This window comes from Pararge aegeria, chromosome Z, assembly GCF_905163445.1.
Source record: "Pararge aegeria chromosome Z, ilParAegt1.1, whole genome shotgun sequence".
NCBI classification, from domain to species: Eukaryota; Metazoa; Arthropoda; class Insecta; order Lepidoptera; family Nymphalidae; genus Pararge; species Pararge aegeria.
The window spans coordinates 16,374,348-16,395,746 of NC_053208.1; the positions used below are offsets into that span (position 1 = coordinate 16,374,348).

The window sequence follows — 21,399 nt, forward strand, 5'->3', positions numbered from 1 at the left end:
TACAATTTATTTTGATGTAAAATACCAAAATAAAGGCTTAAGTTTAAATTCAAGAAAATACAGGTTAGTCACAGCATAAAAGACTATCTACATTTGTATCTTAAAATTCTAGTTATGAAATTAAAACTAAAAAGAATGACAATAGATGTATTGCATATGAACTGGATCATTGACCAGAATAACACTGCCTGATAGCCATGGTGAAGGGCTAAATAAGTTATGGTGTATAACTAATGACAAAAAACAACATGGTTCAGTTATAGCCAGCGGTAGTCTATGAGATAAAAGATACATTGCTTTATTACTTGAATGGATCATTTAAAATGTTTGTTAGCAGGAGCTACTAATTATTATTGATGTTAACAACATACCCATTAAGTGCATGTACATCTCTAACATAACTCTTTTATGTTTAAGTAAGTATTATACTTTCAGTATGACCAAGGTTTAAATTTGTTTTGTTGCCATTTATTTTCTAAAAAATTAAAGCCAGACCATTGTGGCCAACAAATTAAAGTCTTGAATAATCTCAATTTAAAAAAAAACAAATTGTCAAGGGTAGGCCATAACTAAAAACAAATTAACATGATTCAAAGGTGAAATATCTGCTAAAGTTCTGGTCCTTGCATTTGAAAACAGTCATCCCGACAACCTTTATGGTACACTTTTAGAACAATAAAAACTTTGAATTTTATTAGATTACAATACAAAATTGAGGTTTAGTTATTGGGAAACAGTAGACAAATACAAAAGTAGGGATAGGTTCTATGAGCTTTATAAGGAAAAACAGTATATTAAGACGCCAACTTACCTCGAACCCCTCAAAACTTACTCAAGAATATTTAAAAAGATTTGTGCCCGAGCAAAATCTCTACATATAAAAGAGAAAATAACAAAATCTGATGACAAAATAAAAGCAACCTGGAAAATTATTAATCTTCAAGGTACTATGTCAACGATAATAAAATAACCTCTGAGAAAAATAACCGCAGAGGTTGCAAGTAATTTCTAAAACATTTTCCAGAGTGTTCCCATCTTGTTGACAGATCCTCTAAATTCCTCACCCACAGCAGCTAAGAGTTTATTAATAGACAATGTTAAAGAGTGCAACATTTTATTTGTATTCAAAAATATATCTGCATCCGATAATATAAAGAATGTAAGATAAAATTGAAACAAAACAGGTGATTTATGGGATATGTCTGTGATAGTGATGTATAAAAATCATAGACACAATTGCCCCTTATTTATCCATATTTTTTAACAAATATGTTCATATAGGTATTTTTTCAAATTTAATGAAACATGTAAAACTTATTCCTGTGTTTAAAACTGGCAATAAAAATGATCTAAATAATTACAGGCCTATTGCAGTCTTACCAGCACTTGTCAAGATCTTTGTAAAAATTATACTTAATCAACCATTGAATAATTTCAATGTTAATAAACTTCTTCATCCAGAACATTATGGCTTTACGAAAGGTCGTAGCACAACGGATGCGGGTGCTAAACTAATAAAACATGTTTATGATGTGTGGGAAAGTTCGCAGAATGCCATTTGTGTTTTTTGTGATTCATCGAAGGCATTAGATTACCCTTGACATAAAATCTTATTACTTAAAATAAGCCACTAGGGCATCAAAACTTTTGCACTGAATTTGATTGCCTCCTATCTTTGTGATAAAAAACAAAGGGTATGCATAAAAGTCATAGTCTCAAGGCTCATCAACCTTAATAGGTGTCCCACAGGGCTCATTTTAGGGTCCTTTTCTATTTTCGGTTTATATAAATTATCTCCCACACCATCTCAGTAACACTTGTGACATTGTACTGTTTGCAGATGATACATCTTTAATTTTTAAGCCTGACAGAAGTATAGACAATTCTGACGATTTACAAGCCTTGCTATGTCGCATGTATGTCACTGGTTTACTGTAACTAACTTAGTTTTGAAAACAAAAAAAAACAAAGTGTGTGGAATTTATTTTACCAAATGTACAGAAAATTACAGAGTTACCTTCGCAACTACAACTTCTACCACATCGAGACATTAGCGAGTATGCTCAGTTCAGCTGCTTATGCTGTCAAAAATATTAGACAGTTAACAGATGTTGAAAGTGCAGCAGCTTGTTTATTTTGCATTTTTCCATAGTGTAATGTCGTATGGGATCTTGTTATGGGGCAAAGCTGCTGATATAGAAACTATTATATATATGTCACGCGAATCCCTTCGTGCCAAATTTAAGGAAATAAGTCTACTTATAGTAGCCTCGCAATATATTTATAATTATATAATCTTTATTAAACTAAACATTAGTAACCAAAAAGAAACAAACAAAAAGTCTATATAAACAATCGAATTACTAGAAACTGACATAAATTATTATATATATTATTATATATGCATATCGTCTTAGAAAAGTCGAGAAATCCTTTGCGGGGATGGCTATATAATATACTTTTATAACATGATGCCGAATTCTTAACCTAAGTTTAAACAATATATTAAAACACATTTAACCTATCGTGAATACTACACGATTGATGAATTCCTAAACAACAAGGCTGCTTGGAGCAGGCCACTCCGCTCTCATCCAACACAAAACAGAAAAAAACTAAAGATTTACTATAAAATGATGTTGGAAAAGAGCAATCTGCTGAGTTTCTTGCCGGCTCTTCTAAGGAGAATCTGCCTTCCGAACCTTTGTTAGACTTCAATAACAGACTGACTTGACTTGCTAGGCCTAGTTGAAATAAATTAATTTTCAATTTTGAAATAGCAAATGTGACGTTCTCACACTTGCTATTTCAAATAAAACGTGTTATAAAACAGAGAAGAGTAGTAAAATGATAGTCTTTTTGTCTGTTATTATGAAATAATCATATGACAAACAAACCCTAAACAGAGCAATCAAGAAATTTTCTAAAAATAATAAATTTCTTAAAAAGCTGTTATAAAATCGCACCAACCCATTCCTCTTAGACCGAACCAATCACGAAAAGGGCAGTCGTAGGTCAGGTTGGACACTCCAACTCTAAGAAAGGGTTGCTCGACTATAATTATCACGAATGCACTTTTCAAGATAACTTTCTGTACCTATTGCTGTCTTTTTATGGAGTCATCTTATTTTGCCCTGGAACTAGCGTTGTATTGCTTACGTTTACAGTTTAATATCTTCATATTTCAATTCACCACTACCGTAATTTGGCATCCACTATCTATTAACTATTTGATAATATTAATTTGTTATGTACAGTACTTAGACATCTTGGTATTACTATGGCTCCTTCCTGACCATGACATTTTTTACAACTCTTAGCTTAATTATTAAGCAAAATTAGCTTAAAGCAGAACTTAATATACTACTTATACTCAAATACAAAGAAAATCATTAATCACCTCAAATTTCTCAGCATCTCCTTGCAACTTCCAAGTCAAAGTCGCCATTTTCACGATCGACATAGTTCAATTGGCCTTTTTTTCGCTGAAACGTCCCCCAAAACCAACTGCACCAGATACGACGTGGCGGTGAACGAAAGTCATTTATAAAAAAAATAACAAATTACTAAGTAGTTAACGCGGTAACGGCTGATGCCAGACTGCCGTTCCTTTAAATTTTTCCTGCGTAGACCTTTTAGTAAGCTGGCAGTTCTCACTAGCCTAGTTAGCGAAGCATACTGCGTGAGCGGGAATCCGTGGCTACAACACGGATATACAATGTATACAATGTGTAGGAGGGCACCTTACGTATCGCCAGGAGGACGTAGGAGCAATCTGCGGTAGATCAAACTGTCACGTAATAAAATATACATATATTATTAAAATGCACACCCCTCATTCGTGTTACTCTGCCCTATAATGTGACTGTTCCTTAAACCACTTATATTTAAATATGCATCTTAATGTGAACGGCATAAAGAAGACTTTGACTGACTGCGATTAAAAGGGGATTACAATATTAGATCCGAAAGATGGCAGTTTTTCCATCAACAAAAATGTTCCTATCCTTGCCGTCGGATACCCAAAAAAATTACTAAAGCATGTACTGACTGACTTTGCGATTACAAGAGTCAAGAAGGATGATTACAATACTTGATTAGATACATGGGGCGGGGGTTTAGTTTCAAGACCCTTATTGAGAATTATATTTTTTATTTTTTTTTGTTCCTTACGTTAGCCCTTGAATGCAATCTAACCTGTTAGGGAGTATGGTAGTCAAACCCCCTCATCAGTTTCTACGCGATATCGCACCGGAACACTAAGACGTGACGCTAAGCGTCACGTCTTTTTCGGTAGAGTAACTAGCTAGCTAGCTAGAGGTAGGGTAACTAGCCACGGCCTCCCACTAGACCAGGTCAGAGAAAATTCAGAAATTATAAATTCCCAAATTCTGCCGGGAATCGAACTCGGGACCTCTAACTTAAATTTACAGCGCTCGCCGTTGCGCCATGGATGGATGGATGGATCGCCTTCATATTGACGTCACAAATTATATGCGAAAACCAAAACAACTAGTTTGTCTTTCAGTTTGCAGAAGACATGTAGTGCTGACCCCGCATAACGTTCTATAAGGGCAGTAGTGGCAGGAGTAGGGCACCTTAATATGATGGACACTGGGCGGTATATTGTAGGACGTGCTCTTTGTATGCCCTGTGAAATATGGTTGTGAAATGTGGCTCTGTTCATAGGCGATGGATTTCCACTTACTATCAGGTGGGCCATCTGCTCGGTCCGTCAATAATTACTTTAAAAAAAAGGAGAAGACGTAATTAAGCTCGCCATGCGACCTCTTACGCTTTACGGAAATACGCGAATAACTAGAGAGTTAGTCGCTTATCATCGCCATAGTTATTTCGCTTTCATACTGTAGATTTGTATTAAGGATACACATCTTATTGCGAGAGTTATGCACTGGCAATCCTTACGTGATGAAATTAAAAATAATGAGATGCGTAGAAGAACGAGAGTTTAAAGGACATGAATTTGACAGCAGAAAACGGAGCGACCCCTTGTTAAATCGACAGATGACATTAATCGGTTGAGATGATGATGCGCCGAATTAGGGTAGTTGCTAGGTTGTAATTTGTAATTTCGATGAAGTCTAATTATCTTAATTCCATTACAGAGGAAAGATGGCTGTTAAAAAACATCAGTTGGTTGCTGATAACCGCGACCAACTGGATTTGGCTGCACTGGCGCAGTACTTCCAAATGATGAATGAACAGTCAACCTGTTTGCCGCCACTTCAAGAACTAATCAAGCAATGCCAAGATATTGTCAAGTGTCTGGGTAAGATTCTATTTTTGTATTATTGTATTTCTTAGCTATCTTCATCATAATTTTTAAATATACAAATAAAACACTATCTCTATGTTTGATAAGGGCATTGAAAACTAGATGCGCCAGGGCCAATCATTTGTTTGGACTGGTTTATCTGGTCGCGAATCGGTAGCCGCCTTTTAACCTTTACCCTTTGTCTTCCGTACCTCGAAGAATACGTAAAGCCCCCAGTTCTCGATCATTGTTATTGATAATGGTGACCTTAAACTCTGAGTTATTTCAGTTATGAGAGGGGAAGCCGACAATCGGACTCATTAATTAGGCTGAAGATGTAAATGTTTTTACGAGACGAAAACAAGGATTCATTCAACTTCAGAAAATTATTAAAAAAAAAAAACCGAAAGTATCGGCACTTAATCAACCCTGAACAGAAGCGAAACGCCCCCGGGAGTGTTATTAGTTATTAATTTGTGTGGGGCATTTAATTTTCTGAAAGCTATCATGCCCCACTGAAGTAACGTTTATATATTTGAAAAAGTTATGTCGCCATTGGGCCCGTAACTGATATCATTTATCTCTCCGGTTAATCGGTTAATATTGTTCTTTGTTTTACCGCTTTGATTGTTCATCGAAATAATTTCATAACGTTCAATTGATTCCAGGTTTTAAAACGATTTTATATTTAATTGTTAACAGTAGATAATCCTTGTAACTATGGGATCTTGCTGTGTGAAAGAGCTGCAGATATTGAAAGTATATTTATACTACAGAAAAGAGCCGTACGATCAATATATAAACTTGGATCACGCGAATCTCTTCGTGAAAAATTTAAACAAATAGGTATTCTTACAGTAGCTTCGCAATATATTTATAATAATATAGTCTTTGTGAGACAAAATATTACTCTTTATAAATAAACGCGAGTATACGCTTTTACAACATGATTCCTAAGGAAATTCGTGACCTACCAATGCATACATTTAAAAAATGTGTAAAAACGCATCTAGTACAGCGAGGTTACTATACATTTGATGAATTCCTCAATGACAAGGTAGATTGGAAGCAGCCAGCCTCGCTCTCATCTACCGCAAGATAGCAAAATGATTGTAAATGTTGATGTTGGAAAAGAGCAACTACTGAGTTTCTTGCCGGCTCTTCTCGGTAGAATCTGCTTTCCGAACCGGTGGTAGAGTCACAAACATACATACTTGACGTTTCAAAAGTGCTTATAATGTAGGTCTACTTGAAGTAAATGAATTTGAATTTGTATTTGAACAATTACCATAAATAAATGCTTTACATCAAGTTGCTAGTTTCACATAATAACAATTCATAATCAAATATATGTGTTGTACATATTCGGGAAACGACTGCAATTAATGGTTAAGCTCTTAAGCTAAGGTCACAATGCCGCCTCTTACCTGCGTGCGGCCAATCACAAGTCTTGTTCGATCGTGCGCTTCTTGTGACTGGTCGCATGCCAGACGCAAACTTGAACGCCACTAAGGACGCAGGTTTGACGCTGAGGTTTGGCCTTGGCTTGAGATCTACTAAACGTAATACGTAGTAGATTCATAATAATATTTTCACGGTTCAAAATTCAAAATTCCACACCACAAGATCAGAAAACTTAAAACAGTTTACGAGGTCGTCTTACAACGGGGGGTCAAAAAGAATGCTCACGCCGCGTCACAAACTGCAACGCGTAGATGCGTCAAACCAATTTTTGGAATTGTGTGGAGATGAACCAGCGTCCAGCACACATTTTGGAGCGGATTGTTACCGGAGATGAAACATTGGTTCATCACTTTGAGCTTGTCTGTAACAAGACTCAATGCAATGGCACAAAAATGGGACATTACCGTCAAAAAAATTTAAAGTGTCGGAGTCGGCGGGAAAGTTGATAGCTACTGTTTTTGGGATTGTGAGGGGATAATACTGATTGATTACAAGGAAAAGGGAAGGACCATAACTGTAGAATACTACGCAATGATACTAAAATATAAAGGAGGACATCAAGGAAAAACGTAGAGGAAAATTAACCAAAGGTGTGTTGCTCTTGCAAAAAGAGAACGCGCTGGTTCGCAAGAGCAGAGTTACAATGGTTGCTCTGCTCCCGTATGGCTTCGAATTACTAGTCCACCCACCCTTCAGTTAAATTTGGGCCCCATGTTATTTTTATTTGTTCCCCAATTTAAAAATAGACTTTAGGGTTAGGAAATTTTCCGACGACATTGAGGTAAAGGAGACAATTTTTAGGCAAAATATAAAAAATATTTATGCGATGGTTTAGAAAAAATAATTCATAGATCTAATAAATGTATTCAGCTTAATAGTGATTATATTAAATAGGAAAAATTGATTTTTTTTGCTTCATTTTATTTAAAACCCTTTAATTCCTCGAATTTTTGGACCTCCCTTCGTAGAAATAAGCTTTAATAATTCTGAACACACTCATAGCGAAGGTAGTAAGCCTGCTAGCCTGTTTTCCTAGGATTAAACTACTATTGCGCATGGCAGTACTGCATGTAATTTATAAGACATGCACAGAATATACAGCCTTAAATTTTTGATTACCATGATAATTAAAAGAAAAATCCTTTATGATTTTCTATACTACTATACTAAACTTTGTTTTAATATAGTTCAGCCATTTAGTATCCACGAAAGAAATATTCGATTTTGCAAAAACTGAAGATGTTATCATACAAATTAAACTAATATAAAATTTTAATATTAAAATCTACCGAAATAGTACATGAAAAACAAGATACCTATTTCTCTTAAATTATAATTGACGTATGGAAATAACCGTTAAGACTGAATTCAGCAGTTGCTGATTAGTTATAAGGAATTTTTTTTTTACAATCTATTATTTACTTTTATCAGAGGTAAAGAAATGAACATAGGTATAAGTATTTTTGTGCACATAAAATATAGTTCTTGGATGAGGAGCAGCACGGAAAGGTATTCCTACAATCTTCTACGATTCCGGAAAGGAACCGGTTTGGGAAGAAGGTAACCAACTGGTTACCATCTTCCCAAACCGGTTTATGCCGCGATTTAAAAAATATAAGTGATACGACCCTTGATATCATTTAATTGAGCGAAATAGAATTAGAAGCGGTTACTCTATTTAACCGGTTATAAGTAAAGGAAACCGAAACCCCCTGCATGATTCCAAAACCAAAGTAAACGTACGAAATTGGTTCGATATTACAACTGGTTTCCGAACCCTACATTTGAGTTATATGGTTCTGTCGAATTTATAAATTTAAAGTGGTCCATTCATTGCTTTTAATTAAACTTTAAGATGCGTAAACGTTGTAAAAGCCCTCGAGTCCAAATGATAATGGACCCTTATATTTGATGTATTGTTTAATTTTTGGTAAAAGCTACTAGTTTTCTGAATTTACCATAAAGCACTAGTCAAACAGCGGGCGGACGACCGGGGGCGTTCCGGGTCAAAGGCGGCTTTATTATGGTTATATTTTGTATGCAACGTGTACACAGAATACAGGCACCGAACGTACGGCTGCCCGCCATTGCAAACATGCGAAATGTTTGAAACTTAGTTTAAACACTCTACAACAGAAATCCACACTGATAACGTACAAGTCGAAGTGTGCCTCTGTCTATATTCTGCAATGCGTTGGCTCGATGTTCATTTAGTAGATTGAATTCTGAAGGGGGACATGGCTGCAGTTTTAGCAAAATAGTTTTTATCTTTTGTAAAAAATCCTTTATACTTAGTAGTATAAATATTTTTTCAATAAAAACGATCACCTTTCGATTAGTACTTGACATTTTCTTTAGATGTGTAAGATGAGAATAAACTGCTCATAAAATTTTCAAAGATCATTAAAGCGCTATTTAATGTTAACTTAAAAGCAAGCTCAGAAGAATATATAGATTATAGCCAATTTTAAATTAATATTGGTTATAATCGTAGAAGAATATATGTAGTTTATGGTAAAAGACAAAACATATTTCATTAAAAAAGTAAATACGGACTTCTTTTACTTTAACATGTATTGTATCCAAATTTTTACAGTCAACTGACGAATCTTCTTCTTAGATATGATTTTTAAATAAGAAAATTAAATAACAAACTTGGAAAAAGAAAAATGAAGAGATTACAGAGCTAAAGAGCAAAATTGCAAAGGTGATAGATTAGTAGATCGATTTATTGCAAACTAGTTTTTAGATACGTTAGCACAAACAGCGGCACAAAACAGTTTTTTGGAATTAGCACCATTGTGTACTCTTAAAACACTCTAAATATAAGTAAATTATCAAGATGGAATGGCAAATTTGGTTATAAGCATCGGGGGCAAATGTATGATGAACTCCTTCGAGAAGTGGCCAAACAGGAAATGGACCTCAATAAGCTCCGATGGTTCCACGCGAAACAAGAATTACTTCATCATGTCGACCCAACGGCATATATTCAATGATGTATCTGTAATCAATAAATCGGTTAAAACCGTGAGCGATAACCTTAAGGTAAACCGTAAAAGGCGCCTTGAGTATGAACTATCAGCTTGAAAGAGTCAAAAAGGTGAAGTCTACACTTCAACCTACTTTACCATTCAATGATGTATCTGTAATCAATAAATCGGTTAAAACCGTGAGCGATAACCTTAAGGTAAACCGTAAAAGGCGCCTTGAGTATGAACTATCAGCTTGAAAGAGTCAAAAAGGTGAAGTCTACACTTCAACCTACTTTACCCATATTCAAAACCCCGAGAGCTTTCAACTAACTACTACCGAACTGGTTCGATTGCCTAGCAGCTTGTTCAAATCGTCCACAGTGTCGCTGTGGACGATTTGAACAACAAGCTGGCAGGTCAAAGTTCTATAAGACCCACCTTAGATACAAATCCATTGACGAATACACTCAAGCTTATGATGTCGAGGCAAGAGACGAGAAAACAGCCTACAGCAGTCGACCGCTTACCGGTGGATCTCTAAATAACAGACTTGCGATTATCTAGAGATCTCTCTGTCGTTCAAGACCAGTTTATACGAATGAACACCCACAATTGTAGTCTTATTTCTTCAAATCCTGAGATCTTGGGTGAGCTTCTATGGACACTTCTACCACAGCACAGACGCTTGTTGAGGAGTTGCCCAAGGATTCTAGAGCCAAATGACCTTTCACTATACTGAAGATATCCCGGACGTCCGCTTATACGAGAATAATGTGGCTTTTAACAGCTTAACAACATAAAGGCGCCGGGTGATGACGAAATAACAGCAGAACTTCTGAAAGCGGTTGGAAAATCTATAATCAGTGTCCCCGTTTCTTCAGCTATTCCATTAGTAACCAAGGCAAAATGTCAGACGCATGGTAAAGAGGTGTGGTGCTTCTGTTCTTGAAGAAAGGCGATAATACCTTGCTGAAGAAATGCAGACCCAACTCGCTTCTGAGTCATGTCAACGAATTTAGGCCTCCCGGACAAACCGGTTTTCGTAAGAGCTTTAGTACCATATACCTACCACATTCATAGACAGCGGTAGGTTATACAGAAGACTGAAGCGTATAACCAGCCACTTTGCTTAGCGTTTATGGACTTTGAGAAAGCCTTCGATTCGGAGGAAACTTGGTTATGATGTTAAGGTCAAGTGTTGCAGTGTCGGTACAAAAACGCCACTATGTCATTTAGTATACAAAATCAGACTAATAATATTGCAGCGAGGCGTGCGATGCGCTGTATTGTAGGACGTTTTTAAGCTTCTGGATTAGACTAGGCATCAACGTCCACGGCTAGTATATCACTTAATTTCGGTTTGCTGACGATGTAATCATAATGATAGAGACTCTTTGAGACCTTATTATAAAGATTATGTCTAATCTGTCCAACAATTACTGGTTGAGGTGGATCATGAGGATCCACCTCAACCAGTAATTGTTGGTAAAACTACACGCGAAACTGTCAACAATTACTTATACCGAGGACACACGGTTAAGTTATGTAATGAGACCAACTGACAACTGACGTCTGAAAAGCATTCTTTTAGCAGTCGAATAATAAAAAAACAAGCTGACCCGCGCAACTTCGTCTGCATCAAATCGTTTATTGCTTTACAAGTTTTAATATCTTAAAAATAACCTAGAACCTAATTGCAGCGCACCCTACTGGGTCTAGTTTCATTTCCAAACTATATCATATGCGGCCAGATGGCTCGCAGCATTTTTCTTGCTTTTAGCATTTCTATACCCGTCGTAACTTCTAAACAATAGGTTCAATTTGAATAATTTAAAAAGGAAAATGCAGGTTATCTGGATAAGGATTAAAGGAATGTAACCCTCTTTCGATTATACCCGTGTTTTGATTGACAAATTATTTCAAAAAGCAGCTATTGTGACTTTGTAGATTATAATGATTACTTTAAATATGTGGTACATTATTTATATTTATCATCAATAATTACTATGCGTACGCCAGTAAAGCTCCAAGTCAGCCAATTTACAGAATACCATAATGAAATATACATTAAAATCTCCGCATGAATTAATTTCACTCTGTTCATTAGTGAAATCCGCATGAAAATCCGTTTGGTAGTTTACAGTTTTACTCGTCCAGACATTGATTTAATACATTAACATCGCAACATAGCTCACTGTAAAATCATTCAAATCTACTTATCCTCACAGTGCATTCATTTTGGCAGTCGATGTCGGGTAGATATAGACTTCGAATAACATTTAAAATATTTCAACGCCAATTCGTACGTTTAATGTTACTTGTAAGTTTATTCACTGAAAACCACCCGAATAACTGGTAGCTTACATCTTAGAAGTAACACGCCTTGGACTTGGTTAGTATTTAAATCGAGCTATTAATACAATGCTGCTATTTTGAAAACGGAGATTAGATAAGCAAAGGCTTAATACTTAAAATATACAAACAAAATGAACCGCTAAATTTCTAATATTTTCTTTACTTTTAATATTTTGACTGGTGTTTCTGCCCACAGATACTTTGCCTTATGCGTGCTCTGACATACCTTACTTTTGCGTGTTATGACACGCATTTAAATGTTTTTTATTTTTTTTGCAATAGCTCGCACTGCAGGCACCGCGGATCAACTATGGCAATTACTGGAACCTGTCGAGAATTACTTACTTCGTAGTGTCACAACAGTCAACAATGATATTCGATATGAAGTTTTCAACGCAATTCTAAACAAGTTCTATTCATATATTTCTGATCCACGTGAGTATACCATGTTTTTTTTTTATATTTACGTGTTGCATTACCTTTGATTAAAATTTCGTTGGTCTGTAATAGTGTTTACCTTGTTCTACTACGTAATACAACGTCGTGGCTTCTATTCCCGAGATAATCCAAACAATACCGGGTACCGTGTATTCAGTACCAGGGTAACGAAATTGTTGTTATCCACAGCCCGTGCGTCGGAAAGCACGTTAATCTCGGTTATTATCACTAACATTTGATAATAGTCGTTTAAAGCCCACCAGACCGCACTAGAGCAGCCAGGTAGTTCTCTGCTCTAAACTCCTCTCCTATGACAGAAGAGGCCTGTGCCTGGGTTTTGGATGTTTATAGGTTGATGATGATGATAAAGAGTTTAAAAAATAGTAAAAAAAGTTTGCTCGTTCACGAACTGAACTAACTAATCGGATTTAAAAAAAAAAATGTCATGTTGAGACGAGGTAATAGAGATTTTTACTTTGTTTAATTTTGCGGGTTAAGCCGCAGGGAACATATGTAGAACTAGTCTGCACTGCAATTTGCAATAATATACGCGCACTTGCGTTTTAAAATTAGCGTTCATCGCGGTTGAATATTTTGTTATCCATTTAAGACCTCCTTATTAGCCAAGAACTTGAAAAATACTTTCAAAAACTCGGAAATTTATTCGCAGTGCGTAGTAGGTGAAATCTATACGTTAAATATAAATAAAAATAGCGCGATTTTTTTCGCAGTGCGGGCTAGCTCTAAAGGTGTCTCCATACGCTTGGCAAACAACCCCAAACAGCGAACTCCAAACAACAAGCACGAACGTGTGGTTGGCCTTGTTTGTTTTTGCCAGTGTTCGTGGGCGGCATTTGTGCACAAATCAAAGAACGTTCGACACACACGTTTGCGATGTATCCACGCTTGTCAAGCAATCAGTAGTACGCGCAAGCTTGCGGGCTGCGGACGGATTTAATAATGTACTCTACTACGAAATGCCATTTTATCTAGGTTTTTAAACCCACTTCAAAAATAGGAGGAGGTTCTCAATTCGATTGTAAATACATATTTTTTTTTTTATGATTGTTACCAGAGCTTTTTCGTGACCACTGTCTACTGTTGTTTAACCGATTTGGAAAATTTATTTTTTGTTTCAAACCATATAACGTGTGGTTAAATTAAACTGATGATGAACACCACGGATAGCCACTGAGACTACATAATAATGAGTATTACACAAATTGCGATTCGATATTGGTATATGGTTTTCAAGCATTTCAAGCTCGTTATAATAAAAAAGCTAATGTTGAAGTTTCGGGAGAACTCTTTAACTATTAACAGATCTGTAATTTTTGACTAAAAATAAAGCTAAGTAGCAAGAAATAAATATTTTCTACAACATATTTAAGTCATACGATAATTACTTAGTACTTTCCTTGCTACAATATCATAGGGTATACAACGTTTATAGACCTACTCAGTAATTTCCACATATTACTTGGCACCGACGTAAAAATGTTGTAGAAAATATTTATTCCTTTCGAGATTTTTCGCTTTCTAGTTGATTAACAAAGTCTTCTATTGTCAACATTTTGCTTTGTTACTCGTAGGTCAACCCGCAAGTGATTGCTGCCATACAATCGCTCGCCACGTTTGGTTATCCGGAATACGCCAAGCATGTGGATGCCCTGTTTGTGTTTGTTGATTGTGGTCGCTGTTTGGCTCGTGTTTAGTGTTTGTGACAAACAGCAAGCGTGTGGACGGGACATCTTTTAACAGGAGTTTAAATCGAAATGTATTTTATTGTCAATAGAATCTGATGCCTGTCCTGCCACGGCAGCGGTTTTAATAATAATAGATGAGTCGGACGAGAATGAGACTATGTCAGCAGCACGGGTGTTGGTTGAGCAAACGGAAAACAGACCGGCTGGACCCGGCCTCCGTGCTGCTTTGTCCTGCCTGTACCGCTGGCTGCATAGCTGGCACAGCACTCCCGGGCTTGGTTTCTGGATTTTAGCGTACATAAAAGCATTAGAAGTGAGTTATGCCAGTTATATAATTATAAAAAAAAAAAAAAAACATTAGATAAACGTGGTGTGTCAGGGACTGGATAACGGAAGCGCCATCGGCCTATATCTTCATGTAAACGAACGAAACCATATAGTCGAGTATATGCCAGTGCCATGTTTATACATTGAATTGTATTGTTTATATATTGAATTGAGTTGTATTATATATTGAATTCAACGATGAAACGCGTGTACTATGGTGTTATACAAATTACTGGTTTCTCGAACAGTTCGAGATACACCTAACTTCAAAACGACTAAGAAGGCGTGTAGAAACATCCTGCCCGTGAGTCTTGACACCCCGCACCCCCGCAGTTCCTTGTGACCACAAAGGTTACATGTGAACACGTTTTTCATAATTTTTTCAAATATTTTGTTTTTTTAACAGGAGAGCGTGCATCATGACATTCTCATAGAGACGAGCCAAGATAATCTGGCCAGGCTTCTCTCCTGCCTGTCTGTACAGCATCCAGTTCACCAAAATACAGCCAACGTAATTTTCCACGTACTGGCCTCTCTTCGCGAATCAGTGGAAGCTTTTGATAGGGTACTTAATATTTACCATATTTTTTGTGACTTTGTGTGTTCGTGTATGATAATGGAGAGCGTGCAGGCGTATTGTAACAATTTGAAATATTAAGTGCCATAAATGTCAAGCGAAGTTTTGTGTCAATGTCAAGCATCTTTCATTTGTTCGATACAAAACCTTAGAACTTAGCCCTGAAGCCGTTCGCAGATGCTAAATTTTCAATGTCTCCATCGTGTTTGTTCTTTTATAACTCTGTGTGTTAGTGTGTATGTGTTTGTGTTTTCGTGTGTGTGTTTGCGTGTGTATTTGTGTGTGTGTGTGTGTGACCATTAGCGGCCGCTTTATATATAGCGGGTATTTTTTTTATTTTATTACCTTTTTTTTAAAAGATATCAACAGTGGTGGGTGACGTGCTGGTCCACCTCGCTTCGGACAGTGGCCATTGGAGCCGGCAACTCCTTCAAGATCTAGTGGACATAGTGACTGCAATGGTCGATCGTATCTCTAGCTGCCTGAAGGATGACGCACTGGAAATGTTCCGTGACAAATATGCTGATGTGGTAAGTAATTTTATTGATCCTTTCATTATCGTCATTATTTTAACAGACAAATGTTCTACGGCTGGTCATAAGGATTATAAATTTCTTCTTGTGTTGTTCTATTACAATATACCACTACGTATATTGTTAGAAAACAGCTGGTCTTTCTTTATTTACTTATTTAAGTTGTTGCTAAATACATTCAAAATTCAAATTCAAAAATATTTTATTTATGTAGACCTAATTACAGGCACTTATGAAGCGTTCATACATTTTACATGTTAAACTTATGTTAGTGATGGTGATAACTGCATTCGTTAACTTAAAACTTAAGTTAGGAGGGTTCCAAACGCGCCCTGGTCTAAGAAGAGCCCACAACAAACTCAGCCAGGTTTTTTTTTTGTTATCACCATCTCACAGTCTAGTTGAGCTATGAAGTCAGAGCTATTCATACCCAAACTTTTTTATCATTCATGTAATCCTTAATATTATAATAGGATTTTTCTATAAGCTTACGTTTTATATAAACTTTGAACTTGTTGAGAGACATCTCAAAGATGATGTTAAAATAACTATTACTAATCTATGTACATTCTTTTTCACAACGAAATAAAAAATGGTATGTATTCTTGTCCGAATGGATCGTTTTACACGACTCAGTCGAATTATCTCGATAGAAAAAGGTAACTGAAATTTGAAGGTAAAATAAAAAATACTAAATTATTCAGACATTACTGAATATATTGGCTACTTTTTTTAATTACTCATTTATAATGATACTCGCGGTTTCCCGCGATCTTCGTCCGCGTTTATTATGGTTTTTACGAATCCAGTGAAAAACGCCTTTTTTTTTTTGGGATAAAAAAAAGTCAATTTGTTGTTTAGTTAGGCCGTAAAGTAAGAACAAACTAACACACCTTCACATTCATTATATTAGTATAGATTATTTCCTCCGAGTTTAGTTACAATCACTTACTAATGAAAATATAAAATGTGATTTATTATTACTTCGGCGACTCAAAAACTGCATACATTAAAAATTGCGAAAACATAAAAAAATGCAACGTTGCGTAGTGAAATCGACACCGATCATGTCTCAATCTTTTTATAATTCTACAAACATTTCACCCACCCGTGGATTGGTCACTAAATCCCAGGTGACCAATCTTGTGTTGAAAATAATTATGATGTTGTGCAAAACTAAAGATTCACGAAATAAACCTTGTGTCTCTTACCCAAGGATTAGGTTAGGTAGGGTAGGGAATCATTCGTATAACCTACCTATATACCTGTATATAAGTAAATACATATATTTAGATCAAGTCGATGGCACTCAATCTAAATTCAGTGTTGTGTTATTTCATTGTACTGAATATTAGTTATTTCATATTTCTATTTGAGAGCAGAGTCTGATACCTAACTGAATGAGTGAAAATAAAAGAAAATTATTATCCTGTTGCCGTTCTACGCTTCGTCGCGTCGTCCGCGTTTGTTTCCAGGATGCAGGCATCTTTATAAAAAGAAAACATCTATATTCGTTCAGCGAATCTTTTGTGTAAAAACTATTGCATTCCACAAATATAAAATTTCTTACTTATGATATTTTAAATTCTTCATAGAAATAACTTCTAATAAAAATGATATTGTCACTTAATTGTTGCAATATTACAAAACATTCTTTACTTCAAATGAATAAAGGAAATAGATTTTTAACTTACTTATAAAAAAGGGATTTTGGGAAATATGTTTCAAAGTAAATTTTATTGTTTCATAATACTATGTTACTAGCTGTTGCCCGCGACTTCGTCTGCGTTTGGTTTTGTTTTTTGATGTGGCATTCAATTAAGTTATATGTAGTTCTAAAAAAATTAAAGTATTCAGTATCGCTAAGCCTTAAATGAGGGGTTTGCTGCTGTCCGCTGAGGAGTTATGTGCTCTATCTCCAACCACATTCATCAGATCTACACAAAGTTTGGCCAAAATTAAATACATATTATAACCTCTATAGTACAAAAAAAAAATCAATCGGTAATAATTGGTCGGAGTTATGGTGCAAAATCGTCAAACACTTTCATCCCCTCTCCCAAAGGAACCGAGCTTAATGTCGGGATAATAAGTGTCCTATATTACTTCTAACACTTCCAAGAACATGTGTACAAAGTTTCATGAGGATCGGTTAAGAAGTTTTTGCGTGAAAGCTTAACAAACAAACTAACATTGACATTTATAATATTAGTAGGGATACAATGAAGTGTTGATGGCAGATTAGAATAAAGTTCTCACCATCCCTCTTTACCGCCGGTTGCCGTACGAGCCCTTTAAGGGAATATAACGAAGAACTTGCAGGCGCGTCCTCTGTTACTATTACCATCTACTGCGATCACAAACCTGTCTGGGCAGTGTGATACACAATGCGAGAGGCTTTTAGTCCAGCAGGGACTATCAAAAGCTATTAGATTGACAACGAAATCAGTATTTCTCAAAAACCTATTATAATATTTTACCTAAAGTTCGTAGTTTCAATGCATAAAATGCAAATGCTAGTCACGGCGAGTGTTTGTAGGTGTATTATTACAGGAAATATAAAACCAGGTCTTTAACTAGCATAGTTTTTTTTGATATCAGCAATAATCCTTATATATATAATAACCTTTGCGAGCAATTTCAGTTTGTTTTTGTGTAATTAAGAAATGGTTTTTTTTTGGTGAATTATTTAAAAATTTGGTCCTGTTACTTATATTGAACTAGCGCCTCCCCACGAATTCACCTAATGGTTGTGGTCGTAACGTAATATCATTTCGATAAAGTACGAAACAGACAGACGCAGCGTGTCTTACACTGCGTCTGTCTGTTTATCCGCTGACTCCTAATGAAACACGCGTCGGATTTCTGATTCGGCTTTCACCATCTTTTAGATAACTTTCACAGTTAGCTATATACATAAAAAGGCCTAGTTTGTAGCCAGGAAAATGGAATGTTTCGCAACGAGTTCACCGAAACATCAATTATTGCATGGCAGTAAACTCCCTTTTTTTTAAATCAGGTATAACCTGTGAGAATCCAGCGTACACATACGCATAGACGTAAACTTACCAGTTATCTCTCGAACTCTAATGTGGCCTAGGTGCAAACTTTGCGATTGATCATCACAAATTGTTTAAAGGTTTTTTAACACAGTGGGAGGACTGTTAGAAAAATGCCCCTAAGCGATTTAGCGTTCCGGTACGCCATGAAAGTGATTAGGGTATGGGTGTAATATAACTGCCCTACACGTAATAGGTTAGCCCGTTACCATTGTATTATCAATGACTAGCAGTTAAATCAAAAGAAGCATATTTATTTTTCCATAGAAACGAATTCACAATATTCTAATTGTTAACGTTTACGTTGTTATGACAACCCCATTTTATTTATTTATTTTTCAACTTACGACTAGTATAGTACTAGTATTGAAGACCGACACGTGCATAGTACCTACGCTACGCGATGCGTACCTAATCACAGTAGACAGTTTAATTTAATTTTGCACATGATTTTAGGGCTGTATCTGATTTCTTTCAGTAAAAACTGTGGCAGTGGTTTACTCAAAAACTTTTAGCGTTTCGGTTTCACAGATAAGTCTCAGAGACAGTACATAATGTACCTCTGAAGTCTGTGAAGTATTATTCCGTTTTTCATTTACACTTATAAAGCTGAAGAGTTTGTTTGTTTACTTGAACGTGATGATCTCAGGAAATAATGGTCTGATTTGAAAAATCTTTCATCGTGTTGGATAGCCTATTTATCGGGCAAGGCTATAATATATGATCACGCTAAGACCAATAGGCTATAATATATGATCACGCTAAGACCAATAGAAACATAGCACTTATGAAGAATGTTTGAGAATCGGGCAATTTTTCCTTTTGACAGCTTCCGCTGCGTACGCTACGTAAACGGTTAAAGTTTCGATAAAATCATGTACTTACGTAAGTTACGTAACGTACGTAAGTTATAATCCTTTAAAAGTTCGCTACAGCATGGCTATTATTGACCGCTAGTATAAATAAAAAGACTTATCAAAAACGTAAAATTATCTATACAATAATACAGCTAAAACGTTATTTTGTCTCTTAAAAACGCACTTATCTCTAGAAGTAGCAGTCGGTTTTCTTATTAAAAAGGTAAAACACGTGGTTCACGACTTATAAAAGTTCTACCGCCCACGGAGATTAAATAAGGGATAAAAAATGTATTATTAGAACGCGCTAATTAATCTCTGCAAGTAACAGTTGGATTAAATTTTTATTTGCATTTTCAACAAGTTTATGGTTAAGGCTTATAAGCTAATTTTAACATCACGCTTCTATCCATAGGAGACAAGCAACAGGTGAGCGATGCAACACGTGGGTCGTTGAATGAAAGTTTCGTTGGAACTAATTTACTTGACAGATGTTGTCTAGAGGTTGCTAGTAATTAAAAAATATCAAATTACCGGCCCACTACAGGGCATGGGTCTACTCTCAAAATGAGAAGATCAAGTGACTGACCAAGTGCCGTTCGGTAGACTTCACGCACCTATGAGAACATTATGGAGATCGCGCTGGCATGCAGGTTTCCTCACGATATTTTCCTTCCGATAAAGCAAGTGATATTATAATTACTTTAATTAAAAACGCTCATATCTCCGAAAAGATAAAGCTGTGTGCCGGGAATCGAACTGGGTCCCCCGATAGGGACACTAATTCCGAACCACTGAGTTATCACCAATTTATTTTTGCAGAAAGTGGGCAGTTAGTAGAATTTTTTAGGTTAGTGGGCAGTCAGTTATATAATAATGAAAATTCAAATCGGACACATTAATTTATAAAATGTTGTAAACATCTGAACTTGTAACTATACGCCGTCTTAAGTTACAGCGGCGTCTTTGCCGCCGCCGCATTTTCAAATCACTTCACCGCCTTTGATACACCCGCGCCGTACGCGCCATCAAAAACCTACCCCTTTTACGAAGTTGCTGATTTTTCCTCTTTAGTCTCCATCAGAGATTGCTTCCGAACGGACGTCCGCATTTAGCTTTGCGAAATATTTGGTATACTTGTTATATTTTGTATAAAAGTGGTGTTATAAAATTTTATTATTGGATGCTTTTCCAATAAACATCAACAATTTAAAAGTTTCTAAATATCTTTCGCTGAAATATAAGTAGTAAACAGAGTGTCGACACGCTTTGTTTCGGATGGACAATAGATGTCCATCCGAAACCTCCCCCCACCCATCTGTAACGCTCAACCCTTACCACCTTAAGGGTTGAGCGTTACAGGAGGGTGGGGGGAGCGCGAACCTCGCCAGGAGTTCAGTCCCAGGTCTCGACGACAACGTTTAATGTACTCGTAAGTGTTACGGTCTACAGTATAGCCAGGTCGGAGCGGCGCGGTACGCTCCGTAAAACTCACCGCATCCCTGTAGCTTAACTCCTTGTTCATTGAAGAGGTAAGTAATCGGTTTAACTTAATAAATGAAAGTGGTTTAATATTTCATTGGATTATTTTTAATTTAGACTTCTTACAAATTAGTAACTTTACAAGATTCTTAACCCGTACCGAACTGGAACATGAATTTTAATATCTACAGATTTACTATCATCTATATAGTGCCTTTAATCAAATTAATTAATTTATTTTTTAAAATATAATCGAAATTCTAATCGTTTATAATTACGCGCTTTAAATTTTATCCAGCAGTTTCAGCTCGATTCTCGTTTAAAGATAAAGAAAAACAAAGGGGTATAAAA

At 36.0% G+C, this 21,399-nt stretch overlaps 1 protein-coding gene across 3 annotated transcripts in view; it reads left to right on the plus strand.

Annotated features, from left to right (window-relative positions):
- The window catches only part of LOC120636076 (ubiquitin carboxyl-terminal hydrolase 38), a 44,376-nt gene that overhangs the window by 2,181 nt on the left and 20,796 nt on the right, over positions 1 to 21,399 (plus strand). For all 3 annotated transcript variants that reach the window (XM_039907364.1, XM_039907365.1, XM_039907366.1), the window contains exons 2-6: positions 5,127 to 5,290; positions 12,352 to 12,504; positions 14,303 to 14,526; positions 14,947 to 15,105; positions 15,477 to 15,647. In XM_039907364.1, the coding sequence (XP_039763298.1) occupies positions 5,134 to 5,290; positions 12,352 to 12,504; positions 14,303 to 14,526; positions 14,947 to 15,105; positions 15,477 to 15,647 (864 nt within the window). In that variant the 5' untranslated portion in view covers positions 5,127 to 5,133. The remainder of the gene's footprint in view (positions 1 to 5,126; positions 5,291 to 12,351; positions 12,505 to 14,302; positions 14,527 to 14,946; positions 15,106 to 15,476; positions 15,648 to 21,399) is intronic.